The 11,095-nt window shown below is 55.7% G+C and overlaps 1 protein-coding gene and 1 pseudogene across 2 annotated transcripts in view; one reads left to right on the top strand and one right to left on the bottom strand.

Moving 5' to 3' along the window:
* Positions 1-8,923, top strand: part of ABCG1 (ATP binding cassette subfamily G member 1) — a 52,602-nt gene extending 43,679 nt beyond the window's left edge. Inside the window, exons 8-15 of one of the 2 annotated variants that reach the window (XM_021679263.2) lie at positions 231-345; positions 2,925-3,073; positions 3,250-3,351; positions 4,239-4,407; positions 5,216-5,316; positions 5,411-5,569; positions 6,716-6,834; positions 8,019-8,923. In XM_021679263.2, coding sequence (XP_021534938.2) covers positions 231-345; positions 2,925-3,073; positions 3,250-3,351; positions 4,239-4,407; positions 5,216-5,316; positions 5,411-5,569; positions 6,716-6,834; positions 8,019-8,247 — 1,143 coding nt within the window. In that variant the 3' untranslated portion in view covers positions 8,248-8,923. Of the gene's footprint in view, positions 1-230; positions 346-2,924; positions 3,110-3,249; positions 3,352-4,238; positions 4,408-5,215; positions 5,317-5,410; positions 5,570-6,715; positions 6,835-8,018 lie in introns of both variants that reach the window. The other variant, XM_021679262.2, reaches the window with a different exon arrangement.
* Positions 8,924-10,279: 1,356 nt separating this feature from the next.
* The window catches only part of LOC123326024, a 2,649-nt pseudogene continuing 1,833 nt past the window's right edge, over positions 10,280-11,095 (bottom strand).

Raw genomic sequence — 11,095 nt, 5'->3', positions numbered from 1 at the left:
GTAGATGGAAGGTTGAATGGGTGGTGGATGGATGAGTAGATGGAAGATTGAATGGGTGGTGGCTAGATGGTGGATGTGTGGGTGGGTGGGTGGATGGGTGGAAAGATGGATGGATGGATGGATGGGAAGGTTGAATGGGTGGTGGATGGATGGATGGATGGACTGGCAGCTCCTGTTGCTTTACAAAGGAGGACAAGGTTGATGTTCTCCCTCTCTTTACTTTTTTCTAGCTTTATGTCCTTAGTCAAGGACAATGTGTGTACCGGGGAAAAGTCTCAAATCTTGTACCATACTTGAGGGATTTAGGTCTGAACTGCCCAACCTATCACAACCCAGCTGATTTTGGTAAGTAGAGCCTTAACCAGCTGGAGGGGAAAGAAAGGGGCTCTTTTCCACTCCCGGTGGGTTTCTGCTTTTACCTGAAGCCCCCAAATCTTGAATATTCCACACATGGCTCAACTGCCATTCTGTGGTGAAGCTTTTAAGAACAAATTAGAGGTTTTCTTTCCTCCAGAGATCTGGGAACTAGAACAAGGACGTTGTTGTTAGGAGCCATTTTTCCTAATGCTTTGCTGTGTTACGTTTCTGATTTAAAGGAAGGTATTTCTGAAAATAAATAACCTTTAAAAATAAAAAATGACCCTCTTACATTGATTAACCAAGTTGTTAAAATGCGGATTTAAATTTCCACCAAACATAACAAAAAAGGTGAAGCTCAGAGTCCAGAGATCAAGTTGATGATCTGAGCTCCTTCTCCTGAGTTGGAGGTCCTGAGGTTGGCAGTGAAGTACGCCGTGTCCTTGAGATGTAGGAGCCCACCCCTGCATGCTGGCGTTGCTCCCAGGTGCCTCCCCGGCCATGCCCTCTAGGGTGTTGATGCCGCTGCTGCTGGCCATCACTTTCCCCCCACCACCGGGTCTCTGGGCCCAGCACCCTTCCTCCACACCATGCCCCACACATCTATCAGCAAACCTCACAGCCTCTCCAGGCCGTGTCTCCAAAACCAAGTCTCCTCCACTAGGCTCTGCAAGCCAGGGAGGCAGGAACCCCTCTTGCCTTCTCTTTCTCTCAAGCTTCATATTTACTAGGCCGCCAAGTGCTTGACACCCCCCACCCAGTCCCATCCCCCCTGCCCTGGCCCCTGTGCTGGGGTCCAGTCTTTGCTCGCACATCCTGTCTGCCTGAGGCTGCTGCAAGATTGCCCCACAAGCCGGGTGGCCTAAATCAGCAGAAATTCATCCTGTCGCAGTTCTGGGGCTGGAAGTCAAGGTGTGGGCAGGGCCGAGCTGCCTCCGAGGGCTCCAGGGGAGGGTCCTTCCTGCTCTTCCAGCTCCTGGGGGCTCCAGTGTGCCTGGGCTGGTGGCTGGGCCACCCCAGTCTCTGCCCATGTCCTCAACATGGCTTTTTTCTCTGTGTCTCTGGGTGTCCTCTCTTCCTCTTGTAAAGACACCAGTCATGGGACTCGGGGCCCACCCTAAATCCAGGATGATTTCATCTCAAGATCCATAACAAATTATATCTGCAAAGAGCATTTTCCAAATAAAGCCACATTCTGAGGTTCCAGGTGGACATGAATGGCAGGGGCATCAGCCTTTCTCATCCATGTTTTTCCCCCAAACATCTGGCCACAGCACTGCTGGGATTCCATATCTCTACATCATCATCCCCCAAATTGTGTTCCTTGAGACACAGTTCCCAGGCCAGGCTCTGTCTTCTGAGAAGTGGGTCATGACGGCGAGGGGGGCACACAGTGGACAGGAAGGGGCTGAGGGGGAGGGAACCCTCAGCTAAAGAGAGGCTTTGGCGTGTTGCAAAGGTAGTGGATGGAGCCAAAGATTGTCACACACCTGTTCCCCAGAGAGAGAAGGCAGGCAGGGACAGGGGCTACAGAGGAGGGGCAGAGCAGGGAGGGCCTGCAAAGAGGAGAGGACCTAGGGGGTAGGCAACCGGGCACATGGGACTGTGGGAAGGTCTCATGAAGGGGAGAGTGTACCCTTCTGGCAGCTACTAGTCCCTCTGCGTCACTGGAGAGAGGGCGGGAGGGGAGAGGGGCCGTTTGGAACATGGTGGAGCAGGGTGGGTGTGAGTGAGCAGGTGAGCTGGCCGTGCTGGGCCCATGTGGCATCACTGATGATGATGTTCTCTTGTGGCAACATGTCCTGGTTTACGACAGGATCTAGGAGGGCTTGGCCACCTCGGTTCAGGCTCAGGGAAAGCAAATAGCTGGTGTGGCCAGAAGGCAGGGCCAGAAATTCGAAGCCACGGACTTTGGGCTTCAGCAAGGATGTCAGTGAGGGGAGGGGCCGTGGGAAGGAGGCGTGCGAGACCGCAGGCCGCGGGCCCGAAGGGGCAGCAGTCGTGTGGGCTGTGGAACCAGGGGCCACGGAGAGGCCGTGGGATCCAGAGACGGGGTCAGTGGAGGACACACTCCCTGGGGACTGTGAGGTGGGGCTGAGGGTCCCAAGCGGGCTGGTGGCTCTGGGCCCCTCGCCATGGTCCTGAAGAACTGTCACTGCGCCCATCACTCTTGCCTGAGCCCATAGTGACATGCAAGCCCCCTCCGGCTCATCCCTTGGCTCCAATCCTGGGCCTTGAATGCCCAAGGCAGGCATTCAGTAACCATCACTGGGTGAATAAGTTAATAGATGCACGAGCTCTCAGGCTCCCTGGCATTGCCATCTGAATTCACATTTCTAGGATCCTGATGTGACACCTGGCCTTGCTGGGGGTTTTGGAGCTGACGAAATTTCGGTTGTGGCGTGATCTTATCCTATCATGCAGCATCCATATAATCCGCTAAAAGGACTCCCACAAGGCTCACTGCTGTGTTGTTGCAAAATGACCAAGGCCTGGGGTCACGTTAGCGACAGGGGGCTCCCCCCTGGAGGGGGGTGCTGGGACTGACCTGTCTGTGTCTCCCACAGTCATGGAGGTCGCGTCCGGCGAATACGGCGATCAGAACGGCCGCCTGGTGAGAGCCGTCCGGGAGGGCATGTGTGACTCCGACCACAGGAGAGAGCCTGGGGGGGATGCCGAGGTGAACCCTTTTCTTTGGCACCGGCCCTCTGAAGAGGTAAAGCAGGCAAAACGATTGAAGGGGTGGAGAAAGGTAATGCAAAGCCCCGGCCCCCCGCGGGATGGCTGCATGCTGCGCCTTGCGCCCTGCCGCATGGGGGCTCTTGCTCAGCCAGGGGGAGCTGCGTCCTCGGCTGGAGGCTCACGACTCCCCCTTCCCGTGTGTGCCCGCAGGACTCCACCTCCACGGAGGGCTGCCACAGCTTTTCAGCCAGCTGCCTCACCCAGTTCTGCATCCTCTTCAAACGGACTTTCCTCAGTATCATGAGGGATTCGGTAAGGCTGTGGGCCACCGTTCTTTCAGGACAGAGGGAGCTGCAGGGTTATTTTCAGTGTGTTCATCCTGCCTGACCACTCAGGCTACTTTCCCTGCATTTGCATCGGTCAGCTTTCCCTCCGCGGTGCTGCCGTGACAAACAGTCCCCAGTGGCTGTGACAGTAAATACGTATGTTGTGCTGGTGTGTTGTGCGTTGGCCGCTGTGGCTGGTGGCCCCTCCCCACGTGTCTCATCCTGGGACCCAGAGTGGAGTCACGGCTCCCTTTCTGGAACATGGCAAAGGGCAGCCTGTCAGAGTTCCTGCTGGAGGCGGCAAACCTGGTCTTGTGCTCACTTTCGTCTGGCCAAGCCCAAGTGGGAGTATGCCCCTCTCTCAAGGAGGCCCTGGGGGCCTGGGCGCGGGCAGGTGCAAAGAGCCCCATCGGGCAGCAGGCGGTGAGTGACTGGGAGCCATGATCCTGTCCACCCATCACAGTGGACAACCTGGCAGGCTCCCTGCCGAGGGGGCTGAGTGCCCAGGGGGGCCTCTGGGACCTGCTTTGAATGTTGGGGGGCTTCTAGCTGCCCAGGCCAGAGCACTCCGAGGAGGGACATCGGGCGTATCCATTCTCTGCCCCCCAGCACTGTTTCACCTGACCCCTCCTCTGAAGGTAGACTGCCCTTCGTGCCTTCTGTGGAGCATAGCAATTGCTTCTGTTTTAACAGCAGTAAACTGCTGTGTGTGTGTGTGTGTGTGTGTGTGTGTGTGTGTGTGAGGGCGAGTTGGTTTAGGGTTAGGGCTTGTTTTTCTGGAGAAGAAATCAGGGGCCAATGTCTCCAAAGCCTCAGCCTCGAGGTCTTTGCCGACCGCCATGCACGTCAGCGAGAACCGTGTCTGCCCTCCAGGTCCTGACGCACCTGCGGATCACGTCTCACATTGGAATTGGCCTCCTCATCGGCCTGCTGTACCTAGGGATTGGGAACGAAGCCAAGAAGGTCCTGAGTAACTCCGGCTTCCTCTTCTTTTCCATGCTGTTCCTCATGTTCGCTGCCCTCATGCCCACCGTTCTCACGTGTGAGTGCCTGACCCTACCCCCGCCCACCAACGGGGGACTGAGGTCTTGGCTTGGCCAATAGATGAGTTTTCTGACAAAGAACGTCATGGTCTTTTGAAGTATCATTTTCTTTGTTGACAGGGACTATCATATTTTCTCTTAGACAAGAAAATACATACCATGTTTAAGCCAAAGGAATTAATCACTAATGGAGAAACTGTGAGCATTGTGGAAGGCTGATGAGAGAGAGATTTCTAAAAAGTTTTCTAATCAGGAACACCTCAAATCTTATTGCTAACCTATTACCTCATTCACTTATTAAGCCAGCCTGCTGTGGCCAAGTTTGAGAGTGGATAAAGCTATTCTAGATGGATTTCCATGCAGTTCCAGATGGTTTGCAGAGCACGCTGCCCTTGCTCGCTCTGGGCTGACAGTAAACTCCAACATAAAACTCGCTCCAATGTCGCCTCCCTAAATGGCCCTGCATGCTCAGGACCAGCTTGGGGGTTCTTGCCCATGGAAGGAATCACACTGGTTAGTGCTGAGCTTAGCAGGAAATCCTTGTGCGAATCACTACAATAATGCTCAGCATCCGAGTAGATGTTCTCCGCACTTCGATTGTGCGCCCAGTGACCCTTCGGGTTATGAACATGGTCGGCAGTTTTCCCGGGCTGGTGAATCGTTCCGTCTGTCTTATCTCCGTCTCTGAGAGCCGCTCACATGGCAGGTGGGCATCGTGGCCTCCAGCTCAGCACACGCGTGCCTGTGCAGATACCCAGCTGGCGGGCTGTGTCTGCCTGACCCCTTTGCCCCCCTTCTGTCTCCTAGTTCCCCTGGAGATGGGAGTATTTCTTCGGGAACACCTGAATTACTGGTACAGCCTGAAGGCCTACTACCTAGCCAAGACCATGGCCGACGTGCCTTTCCAGGTGCGTTAGTGAAGGGGCAAGTGTTCTCCATCATTCCCTGTAGACGGGGCTGGAGACACCGTGTCCGTGAGGGGTGACGGGCCTGTGCTTGCAGATCATGTTCCCGGTGGCCTACTGCAGCATCGTGTACTGGATGACGTCGCAGCCGTCCGACGCCGTGAGGTTCGTGCTGTTCGCCGCGCTGGGCACCATGACGTCCCTGGTGGCACAGTCCCTGGGTCTGCTCATTGGAGCCGCATCCACGTCCCTGCAGGTACCAGCTGAGGACACAGCATGGGGTGGGGGGGTGGAGGGGCTCCCTTCTCCACCTGGGCCAATGCGGCCGGGGCCCCTCCTCCCTAAAACGCCGCCTCCTAATTCTGCCCTGACTTCCCAGATTGGCTTCAGCAGGCCGCTGCCCGGGGAAGGAACCGCGCCGCGGCGGCTGGTCGGGGTTGGCACAATGACAACAGCAGGTGTCCGTGGCCTTCGTGCCTGCCAGGCGCTGTTCCCAGCACTGTCCTCATCATAGCTTATTGCTCCCCGGCAGCCCACAAGCTAGGGTGGTGCTATCCCCATTTTGTAGTGGGGGAGACTGAGGCCCAGAGAGGCGACGTGACCTGGTCAGGGTCGTGTGGCCGGCTCCGAGTCCAAGCTCTCAACGCCTATGTTTTTTTGCCTCTGGGGGATCCGCTCCGCCATCCCTTGGCCCTCCAACGGCAGCCCGTGCCCCTACCCTGCCCCAGGGCTTCGCGTGCCCCCCAACCTGCCAACCCCCACGTGTGCACTGCAGCAGCTGCAGGGTGCTCAGGTCAGCTCTGTCCCCCAACACAAAGCCACAACTCTGGTGAATCGTGTGCCCCTCAGGCCTTCCACCACACGCCCTCCCCTGTCACTGCGTGTGATGGACTCTCCGTTTCCGTCTTCAGAGCCCCCTGCCAGTGACCACTGGGCCCCTCATCCGTGGGTAGGCATAGCGATGGTGTGCATGGGGTGCATCGGGAGGCCGTGGAAAGCGCTCGGCCCCGCCAGCCGCCGCGAGAGCCCAGGGAAAGGTGCTCTTTGCTGCTTCCTCCCTCGGACACAGCGGCAGCACCTGACTGTCCACTCCTCCGGATGCTGTGCCGCAGCCTCATCGTTGTTCCCCTTGGTCCCTGCCTCCTGCAGGAGGCTCTCTCTTCGCACCCCCCCCCCCCACCTGGGGCCCGCTGCTCTCTGCGCGGAGACAGGCTGCAGGTTGGAAGACAGGGGCCCTTAGTGCCATCCTGGCCTTGTGTGATCAGCCGGGAGCCCTGGCCCTTTCCCAGCTGCTGGTGACTCTCCCCAGATGCGTGGGATATGGCCTCCGGGGGACACCTGAGGAAACTGGGCAGGATTCCCACCTGCTGCCCCTGAGCACATCCCCTGTGTGCCCCCCCAGGTGGCGACCTTTGTGGGACCTGTGACGGCCATCCCCGTCCTCCTCTTCTCGGGGTTCTTCGTCAGCTTTGACACGATCCCGGCTTACCTGCAGTGGATGTCGTATATCTCCTACGTCAGGTAGCGTGTGTGGAGACTCTGATCGCTCGGGAGCTCTGTGTGGACCAAGGGAAGGGACCAAAGCCACTTCCTAGCCACCAGCTAAATGCCAGCATGATGCTTGCACCATGAATCCGAGACTATTGATGCCTTTCACTTTTTCCCAAGTCTGGTTGTGTCTGCACCCTCTCGAACACACACACACATGCACACACACACACGCACGCACGCACACTCGCACACACAAGGATAAAATAAATACTAGCAATTTATGCCTTGAAGAAGCCGCAGTGGACCCCTGTCTTCTGCCCGTTTTGGAGGACTGCCGTGGGGGGTGTGTTTCCATCTTACCAACCTCGTCCCTCTCTGGAATGAACAGCGCTCATAACAAGGTTCTGACTCTGTGTAAATCCAGTGGAAACCAAGTCCTGTTTTAAACATCTTAATATCTTTGAACAAGAGCATCCTGGCCCCCGGGCGCCATGGCGCTCGGACCTCATTCTCTCTGCTCTGGGTCCTGGTGCCTCGGCCTCACCGAGCAGCGCCCATCTTCAGTGCTCTTCTCCCCCAGCTGTAGCAATCCCACATGACACACAAGATCCAAAGTTGGGAACAAGCTTTCTTTTTCTAGAATGTCAGTTCAGACCCAGATGTATTGTTCTGGAAAACAAAATCAAAACAAAGCACCCGCACAGAGTTTCAGCAATCCGTGTGTGGTCCAATGCCAAGAAATCAGAAACCCATGTCTTTCTTCTCAAAATTGGTATTTTTTTCTGACGCTGTGGGGCTGCCCCGGAATGAGAGACGGCGCAGAAGGGTTTTACTGAAATGCTCTATAGTCCTTCGAAGGCTATCAGATCCTTTATTATATCCAACTGTTAAAAAATATATCAGGCGATCAAAGAGCCTTCCAATTCGTTTCCCCCACTGAACAAATACCTACTCTTCGTTCAGTTTGGTTTTGTGGGTAGAGGCTCTGGAGGAAACAAAATTTGGGAAAACCTTAGCCAAGCCGTTGGATGTGTTTGCCTTGGGAGGCTAGGAAGTATTTCCGTGAAGACGGGTCTCGGGGAGGGAGGGTGGCCGCACTGCGGATTACGGACAGGGGGACCCTGTTTCCCTCAGCAAATGGAGGTGGGCACAAGGGCGCGGGGTCCCCTGGACATGGGGAGGGCCTTGCTCACGGCCGGTGCCTTCCTCCGCAGGTATGGGTTTGAAGGGGTCATCCTGTCCATCTACGGGCTGGACCGAGAGGACCTGCACTGTGGCATCGATGAGACGTGCCACTTCCAGAAGTCGGAGGCCATCCTGAGGGAGCTGGACGTGGAGGACGCCAAGCTCTACCTGGACTTCATCGTTCTGGGTATTTTCTTCATCTCCCTGCGCCTCATCGCCTATTTCGTCCTGAGATACAAAATCCGGGCAGAGAGGTAAAAACACCAGAGTGCCAGGAGACACAGACGTAGACATCGTGGCCCAGGGCCCCTTGAAGAGCTGCAGACACTGCTGCCACCCAGCCCCCGGCAGCGTGCTCAGTCCGCGGGCATCGTGCTGCCCGTCCACGCCCAGCCAGCTCGGCGCCTCTCTCCTTCTCCCTTTCTGGCTTCACCTGGGAAGAAGGTGTAGAAAGGTGTCGCATCCTTGTGCAGAATTTAACACGGCGGCGGCCGGGCACGCAGGAGTGGGCAGCAGAAGGGCGGCCGGGAGGCCGGGGGTGGCCCTGTCTCGGGACTGTTGCTGCCATCCTACGGTTTTGCCTCCTTCTCCAGGGAGAAGTCAATTTCCAAGCCAAAAGCCGATAACTCTCATTCATTTTAAGAAACTATCTTTTTAGTACTTTTAAAGGAAATTATTCAGGGTAAATAACACACTTTGCTTAGAGACATGAGGGGCTTAACTAAGGCGTGGAGCTGGTCTCGTTTTCAGGCAGACCTTGGGAAAGGCGTGGGCGCGGTGCCCTGGCAGAGAGAAGGCTCTGGGGCTGCACGCGTTCCGAAAAGTCGTACAGAAAGCTGGAGGGTGACATTGGCCAACCTTCCCAAAGTCTTTTCTCCCCCCCACCCCGTGCTGCTTATTTTAAGCAAAAAATATATTGTTTATTTCTTCCTAACTTTCTGAACACCTTAATTTCGCCTAAAAAGTGTCTAGAAGATGAGCCTTGTTGATTTTTTGCACACATGTCCCTCTCCTCACGTATCACATCGACTACCTCCGCGGGAGCTGGGAGAGCTTGGGGGGCAGCAAAGCCAGGGGGGCCGGGGAGGGAGCCACCAGCGGCGGGGTGGGGGGGTGCACCCAGACCTCACGGCCTCCGAGGACTTGCAGGCAATGGGCACAGTCCAAGTGGCTCAGTCAGACGGTGCGCAGGGTCAAGGGCGAGGCCACCTCCCGAGCCGTGTGTCTGTGGCATCCCTGCCTTCTCCATGCTGGGCCCCTGTGGATGTCACAGACCAGAAGCTCCTTCTTCCCAGCAACAGAATCACAGAAGGAAATCCCTGCGGGGCAGGAGTGGCGGGCACATCTGCGGGGTGAACGGCCTCTGGCTTGGCACTGGCCCCTGGGGCGCCTACCAGCTGTCAGAGGTGGTGCGACCGCAGGGGGAGGTCAGAGGAGGCCAAGGGGGGAAATGGAGTTGCTCCCCGCTTGGAATCTCACTGCCCAGGGGCTGGGGTCTCCCAGAGATGGACTGTTTTCTGCACATGTTCATGCCCTGTCTGCACCTGTCTCCTCCGTGAACAACAGCGCTGCGTGATCTCCAAGGCCGCTGTCAGCTCGAAAGGGGTCTTTGACTCCTCAGTTTTGTTCCCAAAGCTTCTATTTCCTACTTTAAGAGAATGGAAAGAGTTCGATTTTTACTCACATACCGATTTGACTCGCAGATGCTTAGCGATCCCTTTTTTAGCCTTCCATCCTTTGTAGTAAACACACTGGAGCGTATTCAACTGTAACTTTGAGTTTTGCTGTTCTGTACAAGTGTGGCATTACCTTCCAGATCAGGTCATTTACCCAGGATCTAACTTAGGCTTTATAAAGAGTCTTCATTGAGTTTCAAGATAGATTTGCCTACAAGATGTCACCGGTAGGAAGACCCACCTAGGAACAGCCTGGTGAAATAGAGGGAGGGGCGAGGGGATGGATGTGATCACAGCAGATGCCGTCAGTACTTAAAGACCTCTTGCCCTCTGTGACCCTGCAAGGACCAGCTAGCCTGGAGCCACGCTGCAGGGCTGAGGCCACCCTCCCCCGCCCCCCAGTAGGCAGCTCATGTTGTGTGCCCTGAGCCCACCGTGCCGTGTCTCAGCCACTTGGGAAGGAAACAGTGAGATCCCTCGAGATTGAAAATCTGGTTTCCAAGTCTACCTGCACCCTCAGAAGGGATCATTTCCCTAGGAGCTCATGTTGCCCGCATATCAGTTTTCCACTGTTAATAAATTACATTCATCCCCTTACTAGATGAGGAACTGAGTCAGGGGCCGATATTGGGGGACGTGAGGGCTGTCGGCTGCTTCAAGGGAAACACATACGCAAAGTAATACGGGAATTTTTGAAGAGCGCTAACTGGTGTGTGGCGAGTGTGCCGAGTCGCCAGGCAGGAAGATCTGCTTGGAAAGACGTCCAGGTGCGGAGCAAGGCTCTGTCTGCTCTGGGATGCCGCCCTTCCCTCGTTGTGGGCAAGCGCCCCCTGTTGGAGCCTTCTCTTACAAACCCTTGGCATCACTGATGCAAAGGGTGCGGTTTGCATCTCCAGGTCCTTAGATAAAACATCTTATTCCAATGACCGAAGATAACGTCCAAACAACTTACTGATTTGTTTTTTTAAATCCTTATGGTTAAGAGGTAGGTGACCATGTCTTTCACACACTGGGACTGAAAGCAGACCAGCTTGCCAGAGTTCATTCTCATACAGAATTTCCGAATGTAATGCCCCAACTATCCCTTTCATCTCGGGCTGTGATTCTTCTTTTAGAAGGAAGAATTACAGCTTGCATAAACGATGTGCAACCTCTCCCGTGTTTGTGAGTACAGGCGGAAGTGGAAGTCCAAAGAATATCACTTCTAAGTGACGTTTGTCCGGAGAGAAGGGGGGGAGCTGGGATTCTGCCCACCGCCCACTACTCACTACCCACTGCTCCTGCTCCTGCACCTGCACCTGCACTTGCACCTGTTCCTGTACCTGCACCTGCTCCTGCACCTGCACCTGCTCCTGCTCCTGCTTCTACTCCTGCACCTGCACCTTCTCCTGCACTTGCACCTGTTCCTGCACCTGCACCTGCTCCTGCAC

This window comes from Neomonachus schauinslandi, chromosome 1 (genome assembly GCF_002201575.2).
Source record: "Neomonachus schauinslandi chromosome 1, ASM220157v2, whole genome shotgun sequence".
Taxonomy (NCBI): domain Eukaryota; kingdom Metazoa; phylum Chordata; class Mammalia; order Carnivora; family Phocidae; genus Neomonachus; species Neomonachus schauinslandi.
The sequence above is the reverse complement of the archived record's forward strand: the minus strand, read 5'-3'. Positions and strand labels throughout refer to the sequence as shown.